At 37.4% G+C, this 19,212-nt stretch overlaps 2 protein-coding genes and 1 long non-coding RNA gene across 3 annotated transcripts; 1 reads left to right on the forward strand and 2 right to left on the reverse strand.

Annotated features, from left to right (window-relative positions):
- Positions 1-2,585: 2,585 nt before the first annotated feature.
- Positions 2,586-4,200, forward strand: LOC133854137 (cytochrome P450 82A3-like). Its single transcript, XM_062290199.1, has 2 exons — positions 2,586-2,872; positions 3,487-4,200. The coding sequence occupies exons 1-2, from the start codon at positions 2,687-2,689 to the stop codon at positions 4,108-4,110; spliced, it is 810 nt and encodes a 269-aa protein (XP_062146183.1). The 5' UTR covers positions 2,586-2,686; the 3' UTR covers positions 4,111-4,200.
- Positions 4,201-10,980: 6,780 nt separating this feature from the next.
- LOC133853754 (uncharacterized) lies at positions 10,981-13,362 on the reverse strand. The gene is made up of 3 exons (XR_009896731.1): positions 13,268-13,362; positions 13,137-13,190; positions 10,981-11,274 (listed from the first exon to the last, which is right to left on the reverse strand). It is a non-coding gene; the product is annotated as an uncharacterized LOC133853754 (long non-coding RNA).
- A 436-nt stretch (positions 13,363-13,798) lies between these two features.
- LOC133853946 (uncharacterized) lies at positions 13,799-14,762 on the reverse strand. The gene is made up of 2 exons (XM_062289966.1): positions 13,983-14,762; positions 13,799-13,879 (listed from the first exon to the last, which is right to left on the reverse strand). Exons 1-2 carry the CDS (start codon positions 14,760-14,762, stop codon positions 13,799-13,801), a joined length of 861 nt encoding a protein of 286 aa, XP_062145950.1.
- Positions 14,763-19,212: the final 4,450 nt, after the last annotated feature.

Below are 19,212 nucleotides of genomic sequence, written 5' to 3' on the forward strand. Positions count from 1 at the left end.
TTACACAATTATTTTTTTAAGTGTATGCAGGGATGACAAGAGAGAAAGATAAGCAAGAAATTGCAGTGCTCAAGGGCCCAAGTGATGGTGCTTAACGCTCTTGCTTACTTTTGAGAAAACTCATAGCTTATATGCAATATTGGAAGGGGTTTTGATCATCTATTGGACAATTTTCATTATCTTGAAGTTGTCTTGGCTGTATCAAATGTTAATAGTATATATAGCCATGCCCACATTGGCAGGCAAGGGGAGAAGATCAGTGAGAGAATGAAAATGCTCCAAGATTTGGTCCCTGGATGTAACAAGGTATATAATGTTCTCTTATTCGTTAGTTAAGATTGGTACTATTACTATTGATTATGCCGGTTAATGCTACATGATTTAGCATATAAAAAAAATGACGAATTTGTCTGTTAAATGTAATGTTTCATGTTCCCTATTTTAGTAGTAGGTTAATCTTAATTATATCTTTTCAAAATTTGAAGGTGTGAGTTCGAAATTCAGCTTTGCTTGACTTCATGTAATTCCCCTCTAACCAGGTTATTGGAAAAGGAAAGAAAGGATAAAGAAAAAAAAATCCCTTCTCATTCCTTTATACGTATATGCTAATTAGCAAACCTTATGATTCAGTTATGCCATTTCTTTATGATTTCAGTTTTAGAAATAAATGTTGGATTTTTGTTAGTGAACTAATGTTCTGCTAGATGTATCACTGATGGATGGTTTATCTGTTTGATTGTATGTAGGCCTTATACTATATTATGAAAGGGTCTTCTTGGCACTGCAAGATCAAGCTTGTTTCTATTTGTATATTGCTCATCTGCCTGGTTAGCAACTTTCCCTTTTTTTTTTCTTTTTCTTTTTTTTTTCTTTTAATTATCTCATGCACTGTCGTGATACCATTGATGATGCCATGGTCTCTTACACTGAAGAAGTTATTTGGTACCAGAAGGGTAATGGATTCTATTTCTAAATTATAGGGACCTACACCACACTTGAATCCTAGAAGTTATAAAACTAGTACTGAGTGTATACTAGTTCACTCCAATATGTTAAATGATTGAAATTTTGTAAGGGTATTTTTACTGGTAATAGTTTCTTATACCAAGGACAAATTTTAGCCGTTGAAGGAAAAAACATGGTCGGCCCGATCTGTTCGTAGAGAGAAAATAAAATGGTGGAAGCACACATGTTTGCTGATAAGATGCTATATTCTGTTAATGGTTTTTTCGTTTTGGCTAGTAGCTACTGTTGCATTATAAAAGTTATTCAACTATTCAAGGAACTGAGGGGAGGTTTGAGAGGTATGAAGTAGTGTTGTTGAGAGAATTCGAAAATGTAGATTATCAATATGAGCCATTGCATAACTCTTTAGTTGTATCCCTGTACTTGTAATATGATGCATAACTTGATGAATGCCATTGTGGTGCTATTGACTGCAGGCGGAAGCCGGGGTTAGAACTGCCAAGCCTAAGATGTCTTTGGATGTTGCATTGAAAGCAATACCATATCAGGTGGCAATTCTATTTGGATGTCATCTCCCAAATCGAAAGCAATTCTATTTGGAAAAAATGTATGCATAGATGGTGTTTGATAATGTCAAAAGACAACTTAGAAACTCCAATGGCATTTTCCAATTAATGTTGTTTTGATTGCTTTTTTTTTTTTTTTTTTTTTCTTTCTTTCTTGTATTGTTCACGGTTTTTTATTGTATTGTTGGTAGATGGTTGGATATATAGGCTGGTTGATTCTAAATTTTGGTTGGATTGCATGTAGTCAGTTTTGTTATATTGCATGTACGTGGTCTAACTTTAATACCAATGATTACTTTTTGTATAATCATTATACAATTGATTTTTAATGATATGGTGTGGAAATATCGAATAATATAGGACTTTAATGGTAAGTTTGACAGGTAACTACATATAATGATACACAAAAATATATTTTTCAAAAAAAATATATATATATAAATTTGTTTAATAGTATTAGCGGCGACCTAAGTCGCCGCTAATGCTATTTTTTTTTTTCAATTTTTTTCATAGTATTAGCGGCGACTTAGGTCGCCGCTAATACTTATTTTTTTAATTTTTATAGTATTAGTGGCGACTTATGTCGCCGCTAATACATAACCAATAGCGGCGACTATTATGTCGCCGCTAATACTTTACACTTTGTGGTAGCCTAGCTGTCGCCGCTATTGGCCTCTCAATAGCGGCGACTTTTATGTCGCCGCTATTGATAGTCCAATAGCGGCGACTTTTATGTCGCCGCTATTGGTCTCTCAATAGCGGTGACTTGTATGTCACCGCTATTGGACTATCAATAGCGGCGACACACGACTTTGGTGCAAAAATCACTTAGCGGCGACCAAAAAAGTTTTTGCGGCGACTTTTATCGCCGCTATTGATCACTCAATAGCGGCGACATCTTACATCGCCGCTATTGATCATTAGAGGCGGAGTATCTGCGGCTAACTTATTAGCGGCGATATGTCGCCGCTATTGATCAATAGCGGCGGAAAAAAGACTTTTAGCGGCGATATTTTGTCGCCGCTAATGATCATTTTTTTTGTAGTGAGTGGCAGAAGTTAGTAAGAGATTTCATTGAGTTGAGTGGTAGGTTTGTGGTAGCAGATGCTCTTCCTTACTTAAGGTGGTTGGACTTGGGAGGGTACGAGAAGGCCATGAAGCGAACTGCAAAAGAATTTGATGATGTCGTTGAAGGTTGGTTAGAAGAACATAAGCAAAGGAAAGTTTCTGGTGAGGCAAAGGGACACCAAGACTTTATGGATGTGATGTTGTCTATTGTTACCGACGACGAAGGGATCTCTAATTATGATGCTGATACAATCACTAAAGCTACATGTCTGGTAAGCTTTTGATGTACCCTATAACAACAAGATGCATGTTCCTTGAATATTATGAACATGCATGAATATTTCGTTAAGTAGAGTGATTATCATTGATCAACTAGCTAGCTAGTATTAAATTAATAGGCATAGGCATCATAGAGTTCATAGTTGTTTGGTAACCATTTTGATCATGCATCCAAGAGAAAGATCATCAAGTCCATGACGAGAAAAATAACAATCAAATTAATATATATATATAATTGGCTTAACAATGTGAGGGAAGAAGTACCGTTGGTTTATGGAAATTCTTCGTTTTAACAAAACAGAAGAAGTATATTGGTGGATATCCCTCCGTGTTATCGAGGCCTGATATGCAGGGGACGTTCAACCGTCCCCTGCAGGTCTTTTATATTAAAAAATTTGTTTTCAAATCAAAAAGTTGTCTCTGATGACATTAGAGACAACTTTTTGATTTAAAAACAAATTTTTTAATATAAAAGGTTCCTCCGGGAATCATTTCCCCTGTGTTGTCAGGTTGTGAAACTATTTGGTTAAGATCCAAAAGCTAGTGGTCCAATATTCAAACTTTTTTTGCCTAACCATCTAAAACTTCAACTTTGGTACTTTTGCAGGCCCTTATCCTAGCGGGCACAGATACAACAACAGTAACAATGACATGGTCTCTCTCTTTGCTTCTTAACAACCGGAAAGCCCTAAAGAAAGCACAACAAGAGTTAGATGTTCAGATTGGCAGGGAGAGGCAAGTAAATGAATCCGACATAAAAAACCTGGTCTATCTCCAAGCTATCCTCAAAGAAACAATGCGTTTATACCCCGCCGCACCACTCTCTATCCCGCACGAATCCATGGAAGACAGCACTTTGGCTGGCTATCACGTTCCAGCAGGCACACGACTTTTTGTTAATCTCTCAAAGCTCCATCGAGACCCACGTGTGTGGTCTGATCCAAATGAATTTCGGCCAGAAAGATTCCTTACAACCCATCTGGATGTTGACGCTAGGGGCCAGCATTTCGAGTTTATACCATTTGGCACCGGTAGAAGATGGTGCGCGGGAATCTCTCTTGCGTTACAAGTTATGCAACTCACACTTGCCACCTTGTTGCACGCTTTTGAAATTACAACCCCGTCAAATGAGCCCGTGGACATGACTGAGAAAGTCGGAATTACCAACATGAAAACCACACCACTTGAAGTCCATCTCACTCCACGCCTTCCTATCCAAGTATACGCATGATTTGATTAGATATTTGATCATTAAAATGCAAGCTAGTATATATTTTTGGGTGTACTAATAGTACTTATATATGCATGAAAATTGGAATCATGTACCAGAGTTCTTAGACATAAAGTATCTAAATTAATATATATTATGTTGTCTACAAAAATATATACATGGATGTATGGGCTTTGTTAAATGGAGAGGCGTCACTGGGGCGAGCCCCTCCACGTACGTGCTTCTGGAATCCTAAAGTGCTTAAAACCTAGTGTTATAAATGGTTTTTTTTTTTTTTTTTTTTTTTTTTTTTTTGCAGCTGTATTTTGTATTCTGCCATGCCCAACTAATGGGCTGTATTTTGCAATATCAATGATAAATAAGCTACATAGTCTTTTGTTTTTGTTTTTTTTAATCTTTCAATATTTGTTATAATTAAGAATCATATTAGTGGAGATATTTATTATATATAAGAATCATATTATAAGAACCATGTCTCAGACTGACTGGGAAGCTGATAAAATGCGAGTACTTTTTGCCTTTTCTTCTGCATATTGTTCTGTTTTCTCTCTTGTTGTTTCATTATATCTGGTTTTTATATTTCGGTTTCTCTTTTCTTGTCAGTAAATGGTTTCTTGTGTTGTTTTCTGTTTGATTTGGGGTTCTGGGTTTCTGGGATTTTGTTTTTTCAGTGTTTTGATTCTAGGTTTGATCTTTGAGCTCCATCACATTATAGTACTCAAATCACAAACAAATTCAATCTTGAAAATCTAAACTAAGATTAACAGAAACAAAAGAATCCATTAACAAATAAATGTCTTACGACATGGCCAGCAAAATCCATTGAACAAAATTACAAAAACATTCAAAGTTAAGACAATGCATTGTCACAAAATTACAAAAGCATTTTGTTTATACTCTCAAACTGAATTTCAAATTCAGCAGCTTTCCTCAGACGAAGTATAAAAATCTGACGCCAGATCGCTAATTTCTTCCACCAAAATGAGAGGTTTGACTTCTTCTCGCAGCTCGAATTTTGCACACCTATAAATTGTGTTAGAAGAACATAGAGGGCCTGAATGATCCTCTGTAAAATAAACTAAAACAAACAAATTATTCTTTAACAGATAAGCTTAATTAAGCTTAAGAGCATGGAAGCAACACCAACTAGTCTCCACTCCAGAAACTAAAACATATCACATGCAACATTTATTAAAATTGCAGATTGGATATCTTTCCCATGTCTCCATAGCAAACCTCTACCAATGCAACAATGTTCCTAACAACAGAGAGTAAAGTTGGTTTTATTGCATACAAAATCAGAAAAAAAAAAAAAAAAAATGCAGCTTAAAGTTTAATATATCATGTCATTATCGATCTTGATTAAAGCAGATATGCAATGCAAAACAGCAAAATTTTACCTTGATTTGACATCCAGCACCTCTACAATATTGTCTCCCATCACAGCATCCTTGAGCAAACTGAAGCTTGGAATACAAACAACTGCCTCAAAGTTTGATTCACTTCCACGAATCTTAAAATACTTGTGTTCTTCTCTTGAAGGGTCATAATAAAGCAGGTAGTTGCGAGCATGGTACATCAGTATTGCTCCATTCTTAAACTTCTTCAATGGATGATATAAACTATGAGGCCATCGTTGTTCAGTCTAAGTATTGATAGAAAATACTTTAGTCCAAGATTCTCGAACCCCATGCTTCTTCATCGCCCATATGCAAACATGGCCAAACTCAGCAGCATCACATATGTAATGTCCGGGGCATTACTTAATATTTAGAGTATAAAATTTGAGTAAATAATTTATTAAAATTAATTTAGTGTCATTAAAAATATAAAGGAATATTTTTAGGTCCAAAGAAATAGAAAAGAAAAAGAAATTATAAAAGAAAATAGAATAAAAATGAAATTATAAAAGAAATTAGGAAAGAAAATTGAAAAGAAAAAAAATGAAAGGGCCAAGTGGCCCTTCACAAAAGAATAAAAGCAACAAAGAAAAAAAAAAAGAAAGAAAAGGAAAGGGCCTTCAGAGTTCAGACCCGAGAGATAGGAAGGAAAAGGGTGGGGGAGGATTTTTCGTAGAAAATCTTTGATCTACGAAGATCTAACCGTTCAAACTCAAATCCGACTTCGGTAACATGATCTACGAAGCCCGATCTACGTTTCAACCAATTGGTTTGAGGTATTTTCACAAACTCTTGGTCTTTGAGATTTTAGATTAAATCTAAAGATATATGAGTTTAATTTTATGTGTTCTTAGGATTTGTTATAAGGAGCTTGCTAAACACTCTCCAAGTGTTGGATTTACATTTGTTGGAATTTTTGGTGAGTTTCTTCAAACCCTAACTTTTGAGTATTTAATTTTAATTGAGTTTTTATGTTATAAACCCTTAATAAAAGCTACTGGATTAATAATATTGTGTTTAGGGTAGTGTTTTATAAATTATGATTTAAAGTTTAGCAACCCTAATTTCATAGGTTAAATTAATTTGGAGGTTTTTAAGTGATTAAAATTTAGATAGTTAAATTATGTTAAAATGTTAGTAATTGATGTAAAAAGATTTATGAACATATTATTAGAGTTAATGATATTGAAAAAATTTTAGTGAGAAAATATTTAGAGATTAGTGAATATAATTTTAGGGTTAATATTATTGTGACGACCCATTTTTTTTTTTTTTAAAACATACATAAATGGTTCTTCATAGTGGTACGACTACTTGTCGCTCAGCCAACATAACGTACACGTTCCATAACATGTACCTGATATTCAGAGTTACATCTAACACAGCGGAATATAATTATCAATATGCAACGGAACACATATCCTAAGCGGAAATACGTCTAATACATAACTGTTAATTACAACAACAAGAGCCATTTACGAGTCTATCTATTTAAGGTTTATAAAACATATTACACTAATTACATACAAAAATACGGGCTCAATAAATACATAAGCCCCATAAAACAAGAGCCATAAAAATAGAATACCCAAAATACGGACTACCCATGAGTCCATAACTTATGACTGTCGCGATGTACTCCAATCATAGCATCTCATACGCTAGGTGAACGAGTCAATATCTATATCCGCAGAACCTGCAACCAAAGCATCAATGTCTGTACGGTTGCGGGGGTTGCCACATCCATACAGGTGGAATTATGAGCCCACCGCCTTAGCATAAATAATTACACTAAGACCTCAGAGGTATACCATTCACTGAGTTTTCGCAAAGAACCAACTTTTCTTTATTTTAGTCTTGCGAGCACTATAACAGATACCAATTTATAAACTTTTGTTTGAAAACCCCCATAGTTGATTTAGCAAACACCGACTAATAGAAAACATTTAACGGTCAAGCACTCATGTGGCTTCCTCAACATCATGATTTCACCACAGAGTTCTCACTAATGAAATGAATTTAGTGTTTTCTTACAAACCATCACTCGCTTTGCAACCTTTCACATGTCAATTTCTATTGAATATGAAGAAGCGCACGACAAGTAAAGGGTCGCAAACAAGTTTGCAATAGAGAAATACGAGGAAATGTCATGGATACCCGCTAAAATTAGAAGACATTATGACCGATTACATGACGAACTCACATTTAACACTAGGGACAACTCAATATATCCCGAATTGAGCACATCCCTATTGCTCAAAGTGTTACATGTTTCGCATTGGCGACACCTTGCATTTCACAAAATCACCAATTTGAAACACAAATTTGCGGCGATATTTTTCCGCATAGCTTTCCATCACTATGTAGTGAATATCCACTTTGAACGAGTGTAATATTCCCTAGAATCATGTACCACCTCAAAGCTCGATGATCGTTTCACACCAACTTCATGCCAAATGAAATGACGATCCATGTTCGCGTCCAGATGACATTACATGCGATACAGCGTTTACAACTACTAACAAATATCATGACCAACTCCATGGATTCCCACACGCATAACTTGAGCATAGCCTCGAGTGTTTAAATAAATCTCTTGGATTAGCCGTCCGCTTGCGGAGGGTTCACTGAGCTAGCATTCCGAATACACTTTGAGTCAATCTCGCTATCACGAGATTTCTACTTAGTGCTTTAGCCGTGACAGTGGGTTAAGTTTCACATTAGGACATCTTGTCATCAAGATCTCCTAGCACAATAAGCCATCAACGTTCCCTCATGTCTCTGTCTCTTAACACCGAGTGCATCAAGACTTGGGTGTTAAGTGTGTGTTTCACACGCACTACACCATCAAGGCATCGTCCACAAAATAGTAGAGCATAGATAATAGCTACCAACTCCAAACCATGATGAGAACATCGCTACTCATGATCCACAGTTGACAAGTAGCATAGGTTACATCCCTGTTATTACACAAGGGTGCATCCCCGCCTATCGTCGTGTATCTGTGCAAACCGTATACCCAACAATTTTCATGGGTAGTTTAAGCACAGGTGCAATTGTGTGTTCTTACTCTCGTGAGTTGGCTACAAGTCCATTCTCGTTCATTACATAAGCCAAGAATGACACTTTCTCCATCAAAGCTCACCTCTCGTGAGCTTAAAGAAGAATCCAGTTTTACTAAGCACTTCCAACACTGATACCAAGTGTCTTCCATGCACGACACAATTAGTCGCATAGACTAACTTGTCGACGTTACACTCAACGAATCACCAATCTAGGTATTCATGGAACACTTGACTCATCAAGTCCATAAATATAAATGGTGTATACGTCAGTCTGAATGGTATCACCAAAAACTCATAATGGTCATACCATATTCGAGTCGCTGACTTTGGCACATTTTCTTTCGCACCAAAAGTCAATGGTATCTCGGAAGAAAGTCAATCTCCCAAGAATACCGAAGCTCTATGAGTTAACAGAACAAGTTGTTAGTTTTCTTTATGGAGAACACATCCTAGATTGTCGCTAGGTTTAGCACCCTATGCATCCTCGCATAGACTCGCGACTGAAGTGGAGACATCTGAACTATCCGGATGTTCCCAACTTGGACTCGACATGAGCTTGGCTTAGACATGAGCTTGGCTTAGACATAAGCCAAACACAAGTATACACTCTCGAACATTCATCATTGTTGAACGTCAAAGAAGAATTGCGGAGTAATCTCGCAAACTAGACCCGCAAGGTTCGGACTCTCTATACTATGGGGTAGGAATATAACTACCCACTCGTGATTATCTACATTCACTTCTACTCTTTGATCGTCAATCCATTCCAAATTGACACCAAAGTCTTAACGAGTTAATATCGTAGTTCAACATGGTAAGCTTCATTGTTTAGCATGTCGAACACCAAAATCCTATATGCATGGCATTAAAACTCAACACATTACATGTTGAAGCTAAATATGCAAACATTGGAACTCTACACGTATAACACTGCTAGTTTCGCTGGCAGAGTCTTTTCTCTAATACCAATGGCACATTTGTCCACACACTCCCTATAAGCGAAGGCGTCATCAATATGAGTAGCCACACATAAGTTCTAATCTAAAGGTTCCATGGTCAATTTGCATAACTTACAAATGGAAATGAGACAATGGTGGACAACTTAACATATCAAACTAAATGAGTTAAACGCCGTAGCTCATCATGTCAAACACTAGAGCTAGCAATGTCACCACCCATATAATGCTAAGGCAATGACCTCTATGTTTATTGTGGACAAATGCGTCACCAATGGAAATGGTCACGCACGTTGATTTTAAAGGTTTGGTGCTCATTATGCATGTAATCATGCATAATGAGATATATGAATGGATAAAACTCCAATAAGCCGAATGCACACAATGCTACAACATAAAAGTATAATACATGTAGCAGCATTGACAGCATTTGTTATGGTTGGACGGACTTCAGCATTACTCGGTGTGAGTGGGCACACCATACTTGAGCAAACTGTCTCAGCTGATAGTTGTCCGTTAAATGTACTTGACTTTGACGGCAAAAAGTTGGTGACCCCTTATGGAATGGTCTCCTCAACCATATTTACAACGTGCCCTAGATCTTCTACGACATATATCCAAGTGTAGCTCCCACACTCTACACTAGCAACGCAAGAGTTGCTTTGAGTTAAAGCGGCTAACGAGGGACATAGCTTTATAAGGTGGCCAAGTCTACCACATCGAAAGCATACCCGTGATTCAACACGACACATACACCAAAGTGTAGTTTCCCACAATTGGTGCACCGCGTGACATCGAAGTGGCTCGCAAAGGCATCCTCTTCTCCAAGGAACTTAGAGCCACAACCAATAAGTTGCTTCTTCGACGGAGAGGAAGCATGAGCTCCCAATGGCATTGACCATTTTCTACTCAAATAATTCGTGGTCAAAGGTCCAGCAATGAGGGATGCCTAAAACCACCACTAACGAACAATTTCGTTAATAGAGGGGATGAGGTAGAGATGCCTAAAATCACATCCACCTCACACACCCATGCAATGCACCTATGACGCTTATTCTAAACCGTTCCCCATTTAAGCGATATACTCTACACTATCACATTGGAGTTAACTTATAATGTGAAAGTAAGAGATATGGAGTGTTACATTGTAATTTCCTATGAAGCGTTTAAAATTTCCTATAGCTCTTTTGTTACACTTAAACTCTGACACAATCCTAAGTATCCGCTTTCCGCTTTTCCTAAAAACCCTAGAGCTAACTGCTTTGATACCATATGCTGTGACGACCTATTTTTTTTTTTTTAAAACATACATAAATGGATCTTCACAGTGGCACGACTACTTGTCGCTTAGCCAACATAACGTACACGTTCCATAACATGTACCTGATATTCAGAGTTACATCTAACACAGCGGAATATAATTATCAATATGCAACGGAACACATATCATAAGCGAAAATACATCTAATACATAACTGTTAATTACAACAACGAGAGCCATTTACGAGTCTATCTATTTAAGGTTTATAAAACATATTACACTAATTACATACTAAAATACGGGCTCAATAAATACATAAGCCACATAAAACAAGAGCCATAAAAATAGAATGCCCAAAATACGGACTACCCATGAGTCCATAACTTATGACTGTCGCGATGTGCTCCAATCATAGCATCTCATACACTAGGTGAACAAGTCAATATCTATATCCGCAGAACCTGCAACCAAAGCATCAATGTCTGTACGGTTGCGGGGGTTGTCGCATCCGTACAGGTGGAATTATGAGCCCACCGCATTAACATAAATAATTACACTAAGACCTCAGAGGCATACCATTCACTGAGTTTTCGCAAAGAACCAACTTTTCTTTATTTTAGTCTTGCGAGCACTATAACAACTACCAATTTATAAACTTTTGTTTGAAAACCCCCATAACTGATTTAGCAAACACCGAGTAATAGAAAACATTTAAAACATACTATGTAGCTGCGAACACATATAGAAGTTCCAGTCATCCCACCTTGGAAACAACTACATATCTTCTCACCTACTATAAAACTATTATATTTTGTGGCTCAAATGTACAAAGAAACAGCATTGCTAGGTGTGATAACTTCATGTCAAAAGACACTTACATTACCAGTAGCGTACAGTCTAGGTACATCAAGCATAAAATAATGGTGGCTCAAATGTACAAAGAAACAGCATTGCCAGATGTAGGTAACTTCATGTCAAAAGACACTTACATTACCCAATCCAGTAGCGTACAGTCTAGGTACATTAAGCTTAAAACAATGGCATCTTACTCAGCAATACAAAGAAACAGCATTGCCAGATGTAGGTAACTTCATGTCAAAAGATACTTACGTTACCCAATCCAGTAGCGTACAATCTAGGTATACTAAAGCTCGATTCCTTTAAATCATGCAACAAGAAATATATATATATCATAAAAACGATACAAACAAACACACTAAGATATATGTATGCATATGCCAAGCGAACGGGGACTGTATCCCAAAGGGACAGGGACCGTATCCCAAAGGACAAAGACCGTATCCCATATTAACGTCGAGTCCGTAACTCCAAAGAACAAGGACCGTATCCCAAAGAACAGGGACCGTATCCCAAGGTTTGTGTCGTTAAGCACACTATGCATCATGTCCCCCCTTTATAACTCACACTAAAAATCACAATAATTTATAATGCAACCCTAGTCTACAAAATTCCCAACCATATCCTAGAGTCACACCATTTATTCAAACTCCACATATCATATACGTACTTCAACATTATCATAATTTCAATATACTCAAAAGTACTCAAATCATCCAAAACAGATATATTCAACATACAGTTGGTTCATATTTATAAAACAATATATATTTTTCAATTCATCATATATAAAAATAATACTTCTCAGTGAGTAGAAGACTCACTTGGCTGCATGGATATTAAGCACTAGGTCTCCTAGACTTCACCATGCAATGCATTACTGTAAAAACAATACATTGCACATTATTGACAATTTTTAATATTAGACTCACATTTAGCTCTTAAATTGATCAAGAGCTAACCCATAGAAAACCCATAATATTTCTAGAGTTCCCAAATATTTACCCATAATCCTAGACACTAACTAAACTCAATTAACACTAACCCAAAGTATTCACTAAGGGTTAGATATTTAAAACTCCATTTAATTATTTACTCATAATATTAATTACTAACTTATCATTATTTCCACTAACCCATAAATTATTTTCACTAATACTTTTATAATAATATTAGCCCTAAAATTATATTTGCTAATCTCTAAATTATTTCTCACTAACATTTTATCAATATTATTAACTCTAATATTATGTTCATAAATTTTTTTACATCAATTACTAACATATTAACATAATTTAACTATCTAAATTTTAATCACTTAAATTAATTTAACCCATCAAATTAGGGTTTCCAAAATTAACTCATTATTTATAAAATATTAACTTAATCACAATAACTATTAATCTCACCAACATAAACACTAATATATTTAAAATAACATTAATCCATAGAATTATGAATTAAATGAACTTACTTAAAAATTTACCCAAATAATACCCGGTGTTTGGGGAATCTTTGCAAGCTCCAAATAACACAAAGCCTAAAGAAAACACTATATCAAACTCATATTTTGCTGGATTTAACCAAAAATTTCAAAATATGAATTTAGCTATTTACCTCAAAACGATCGGTAGAAACGTAGATCGAACTTTGTAGATCACGTTACCGAAGTCGGATTTGAGTTTGGACGGTTGGATCTTCGTAGATCATGAATTTTGTAGAAAAACCCCAAAGAGTACAAAAGAGAGAGGCATTCTGCCTCTTTCTTTTTTTCTCTCCCATGAGATAAGGCGCAAGCGCCTTATCATCCTTTTCTTCTTCTTTTTTTATTATTTTTGTTTTTCTTTGGGAAGGGCCATCTGGCCCTTCCTTCCTTCTTTTGATATGTGTTCCGCTACACATTGATATTTATATTCCGCTGTGTTAGATGTAAATATGAATATCAGGTACATGTTATGGAATGTGTACGTTATGTTGGCTGAGCGACAGGTAGTCGTGCCACTGTAAAGATCCATTTATGTATGTTTTAAATAAATAAAAAAAATGGGTCGTCACAACATATGCAGAGATGACCATTTAAAACACCTATGCTTATGAGCTTTATATCCTTTCTACCAAATAAGTTATACTTAAGTGGGGGAGCTGGAATTAATTGGAATTGCTCATTATAAACGTCAAAAGAAACAATTTTGAAATCCGCCTTCGTGAATTCAGGACGAAACCAATGAACTGCACCATTCAGGTAGGTGGGAAATTTTATTCCATATAGCATGAAGGGAGCAAATGCCACACTTCTCCACGATCTAGTCCCAAGTGTGTGTATCTCAGCCACCTTATCGCCATACTCTTTCCTCCCACTAATGGGATCACAAATCTGTTGAGTGAAAATTCTTATCACCTTATATTGTTTAGTTCTTGGACTGAAGCCCAGACAAGAATCAATTTTCTCTCTAGGTTTCTCAACCTTGCTTGCTTCTGGAAGTTTGATGAATTCTCCAGTCATTGGATTGCATACAACAACAGGGTTGTTTTGTTTGGGTTCGGACAAGCAAAGCAACCCTTCACACGGGTTCACTATGCCAAACTTGTGATCTTTGCGGTTTTTTGAGGCAATGAAACACTTCTTCTTGCTTACTCCACCTTTAGGATTAAGCTTCACACTAGCAGTGACGTCATCTCTGCTGTTGAGTACCATCTTGGCATCACGTAATGGAAGCTTAACTTTGGTGACAAGTTCCATGTTCACATGAAGGTCACACTGAGGGCAACCGGTATCACAAAATAAACACCCCAGATCGAAATTTTCATGTTCAAGCTCAACAAGGTGGATGGTTCTTGAAACACGTTTAGGATCATTGATTCGAATCAGGAGACAAGCACGTGCTTTTCTAGAGGACAAATTAGCAAATTTGGAACTGGATATACGATTGCGCCAAGGTTTGCATACGCACCTGCAAATGAGAATTGTCTTCTTAGGAAGTTGAAGCAGAATTGTGAGAAAGATGGGTTCTGGGAGATCTGTTATGCTTCGAATTCTTTCATTGGAAACTTCCTCTGCTTCCTTGTTGCCATTTTGGGCATCAGAGGCTGTTGAACTTCTTTTTCTTTTCATGGCTATTACATACGAACATAGGTTGGAGGGTAAGTAGATAACCGATTACAATGAAAGAGTTTTTTATATTGACAACTTTAATTGATTATCAACCCAAATATAGACTTATGCATTAATCAACAACCTTAACCGAGAAACTAAATTTCCTCAACCCCGTTTGTTTTAGGTTAAAATGTTTTTTTGTGCGGGAGATAGAGAGATGACAAACATGAGCTGCAAAGAAAGAGAGGGGGTGAGATTAAAATTCAGTGCAATTGTCTACCCATATTGTTTACAATTTGGGCATGCAATTAAGTAGCCCTTATGAGATCCACCCGTTAGGTTTACCAATATTTTACGCTAAAAACATATTTAGGTTTACCAATATTTTACGCTAGGTAGACACAAAATTAGACAAAATGCCAAAACAAACAAACAACCCAAACTCATTGACATTGAAATGACTTCACTAGGTCCACTAGGAAATCAATCCCATGAATAAAAAAAACTTGATTTGTACCTTACATGGATTTCCCATTTCTTGAATCATAAAGTAACAGCAAGAAACTCGAACAAAGAGCGGAAAAAACTAAAATCGACTTTAAACAATTTAATATATCTTAAAGCTAGTGCTGGCAAAACGGGTACCCGACACGACTCATTAAGACCTGCGACTGTTTAAGTTAGACCCAAACACGACCCGTTTATGTTAACGGGTCGGGGCTCTAGACACGACACGACAATTTCACGGGTCTCCTGACACGACCCGTGAAACCTGTTTGAACATTCAAAGCTAAAACACCTTCACGGCCTTCAAACTCTCCTTTCTCCGTCTTTCTTGGCAGGGAAGTTGAGCCTTATAACAGGTAGGGATTGGAGTGATCTTATTGTAAGACTCCAGGTTATCTTTATATTTTGACAATAACTTCTCAACCACAAGGAATTATAAGCGAGAAACAAATTTATCAATCCTAAGATATCAATTGGTCATCCTACTCTATTGAACATTACTATTCTTCTAAAAAAAAAGAAGTAAGGAAAAGAACTAATTATGAAGTTCTATTAATTCAATCAAAATATGGAACATTAGCCCTCAAAATAATGGAGCTGTAACCCACTGTGCCACATTGTTTGTGTGGTAACCGGATACTCTCTCCTCCTATTTCAGCCCGGCGAGGACGAGCTCCTCCAACCCGAGCCTCCCGTTGAAGATCTCGTTCACGGCGACGGCCGCGGCTGTGGCGTTGGAGCCAAGGCCGCTCCCTAAGGGAAGGCCCTTGTGGAGAGAGAGGGAGAGACTGATCGATCGGACGCCGAGCATCTTCATGACCTCGATGGCAGCGATGCTTGCGCAGTTCCAGTTGCGGTTCTTGCTGAGCTTGCCGAAAGTGTCGCTAGAGATGTGGGAGATGGAGATCTGGCCCGAATGGACATTGGGGTCGACGGAGAGCGACACAAAGTTGCCGAGGCCGTCCACAGTGCAGCCCAGGAGACGGGGAGAGGAAGAAGAAAATGGAAGAAGAAGAACAAGGAAAAGAAAAGAAGTTAGGCTTCTTTTTTTTTGTGTGTGTTTTCACTGTTAGCTAATAATATTAAATTAATAATAATAAAAAAAAATTAAAAATTAAAAATTATTTTTTTAAAAAAAAAAAAAAAACATAATCGACCCGTTTATGACCCAAGCCCGCTAATTTCGTGTTGTGTTCGTGTCGGATTATTGGCTCGTGTCAAAATTGACAGCCCTACTTAAAGCCCTCCTAATAATCAGTTTGGTTGTCAAAAAACAAATTAAAAAATACATTGGGATTTCTCTACTTTTGCTCTCACCTGCTCGCTAGACTTAAACATCGAAGGGAGGAACACCGGCCAACACCCGGCCTGTTCTAGCTATTTTGTAGAGTACCCAAAGGCCCGAGCCACCAATGGAGCAAACCGAGTCGTTAAAACACTACAAAAATTTTTGTTTTTAGCCACTTGCAATTAGCCACGTGTATGGGGTCATACACATGGCTAATTGCTAGCCACGTGCATTTAGCAACGGCCAATAACACGCAGTGAATCCAGTTGTGACTAAATGCAATTTTAGCCACGTGTCCCTTTATATATGCGGCTATTTAGCCAAGTAGCATTTAGCCACGTGCCACTCCAAGTGGCTAACTGAAATTTCATTTTTCTGGCAATTTTAGCAGCGTGTAATGAAAGACACGTGACTAAAATTTTTGTTCTTTTTTTTTTAAAAAAAAAAATAGAAAAGAAAAAACAGAACATAAATTTTCTGTTCTGTTTTTTCTTTTTTCTTCTCCCAATCCGGCGTAAATCCAGGCCGGGACCGGCAATCACCCAATCGCCGGATTCGAACCCATCAAACCAAAAATACAATAACCCAAAATGGGAAATAAAACCAGAAAAACCAAAACAACAACAACAACAACAACAAGTCACCGGAAATAAAACTAGAAAAAAAAAAAAAAAAACCAATTCGCTGGCCATTAAACCCAGTCGCCCACTCAACCACTCACCGGAAATCATCAAACCAAAACAAGAGAAACCCAAAATCAAATTCAAAATCCGGCCGACGAGCGTGAATCGGCTGGATCTCCTCCATCCCTGAGAATCGGTCGATCTGGATCTCTACCTCTCCTGCCGTGATCCTCCGGACTCCAGCACCGTTGTCGACCACGGATCTATCTCCGATCGGTCTCCCTCTTCCATCTCCCTGTGTGTGAAGAAAAGAACAAAATAAAAAAGGAGAAGAAGGAACAGCGAGCGTGGGAAAAAGGGAAAGAAGGAAAAGAAAAACCGAACGGAAATCAAACCAAAAACCGGCCGACGAGGGTGAGTCGACCGGATCTCCTCCATCTCCTCCATCTCTAAGAGTTGGTCGACCACAAGCCATGACCCTCCGGACTCCAGCTCCGTCGTCATTCGCCGGATCTATCTCAGAATCTCTCTCTCCAGCTCTCTCGGTCTCCCTCTTCCATTTCCCTCTCAGACTCTCAGTGACTGTGTGAAGAAAGGGGAAGAAATAAGGGAAAGAAGGAAGAAAAAAGAAATGAAAAGAAAAGTCAAAGGGGCGTGGCCGCGTGGGGAAATGAAAAAGATAGAGAAAGGTGGAAACGAAAAGATGCTGGGCGGGGAAATGCAAAAGAAAAAAAAAGAGGGGGAAATTAGAATCAGTAGTTGGCTACGTTTATTTGATGCACGCTGCCAATTGGCCGCGTGTAAAAAATACACGCGGCCAATTGGACGCGTGTTAAAATTACACACGGCCAATTGGCCGCTTGAATTTATTACACGTGGCTACTTGTTTTTTATATGCAACCCGCCACATTGTCATCAAGACACGTGGCTAGTTGGCCGCGTAGTTACAGTAACTACTACTGTAGACACGCGGCTAATTGCAGCATTTTTTGTAGTGAAAGAACGAATCAGGAACTGACACATCATCAGACTAGAAACTGCACCAACAGATGGTTACCATGTCCCAAAAGGCACCCGGCTAATCACAAACCTTTGAAAAATCCATATAGATCCACGCATATCGTCAGATCCGTTGACATTCTAGCCAGAAATATTTCTCACCACCCAAAAAGATATTGATATTAGGGGTAAAAATTTTGAGTTAATTTCGTTTGGAAGTGGTAGAAGAGTTTGCCCTGGAATATCTTTTGGCCTTCAAATGATACACTTGGCATTTCCTAGTTTCTTACAAATATTGTATGAGATCTTAACTCCTTCGAATGCTTTGGTACGTTGATATGACTGAGAGCCTTGGACTAACGAACCTGAAAGCCACTCCGGCCACTTGAAGTTCTCATCACACCGCGCCCACCTCCAAAGCTTTATGGATTAACCACCGTCTAATGAATACAATTCATGGCCATGGATAGGCCTAAGTACTGTGAGGATACGATTCTCATATTATATATGAATATGCATATTATTGCAATCCCTTTATTATTACGAAATATTTTATGATAATTATATGATTACAATCTTTTCATTACTCAATATTTTCCTTATAATTATTAATAACATTAAGATAAAAAGCTCCTACACATTTTGTTAGGGAAATTATCCACTCAAAAAAGTTGTGGGCCACCAGGCCCATGACCAGCCCATAATTAAAGCCCTAAATGATATTAGGTCAAGCCATCAGGTTTGTTGTCAATTCTCAGCCTATAAATAAACATTTATAACAGGTATAAGCACACTATCTCTCTGAAATCATAATAAATATTCTCTGACTCAAGCATCGGAAGGGGATCATCGGTACCCTCAACGCAGTTATTTGTTATTTGGCAAATCATCAGGTGACACGTTACCATGTTAAAAACTGCATTAACACATTTTTTTTAAAAAAATAATCATTAAATTTGTAAGATTTACACGTGAGCTTTTAATTTGAAAGCCTCCAAGCTCTTGTCAATCTCGGATGCTAGTTAGGTATGCCGACAATGCACAAATCAGT

Source organism: Alnus glutinosa, chromosome 13 (assembly GCF_958979055.1).
Source record: "Alnus glutinosa chromosome 13, dhAlnGlut1.1, whole genome shotgun sequence".
Classification (NCBI taxonomy): Eukaryota; Viridiplantae; Streptophyta; class Magnoliopsida; order Fagales; family Betulaceae; genus Alnus; species Alnus glutinosa.

Bases quoted from the DNA above. Each gene is read 5' to 3' on its own strand.
- LOC133854137 (XM_062290199.1), top strand. From the start codon at position 2,687: ATGAAGCGAACTGCAAAAGAATTTGATGATGTCGTTGAAGGTTGGTTA. The intron at 2,873-3,486 runs GTAAGCTTTTGA...GTACTTTTGCAG, and splicing joins TCACTAAAGCTACATGTCTG to GCCCTTATCCTAGCGGGCAC.
- LOC133853946 (XM_062289966.1), bottom strand. From the start codon at position 14,762: ATGAAAAGAAAAAGAAGTTCAACAGCCTCTGATGCCCAAAATGGCAAC. The intron at 13,880-13,982 runs GTGGCTGAGATA...TGAATGGTGCAG, and splicing joins GGAAAGAGTATGGCGATAAG to TTCATTGGTTTCGTCCTGAA.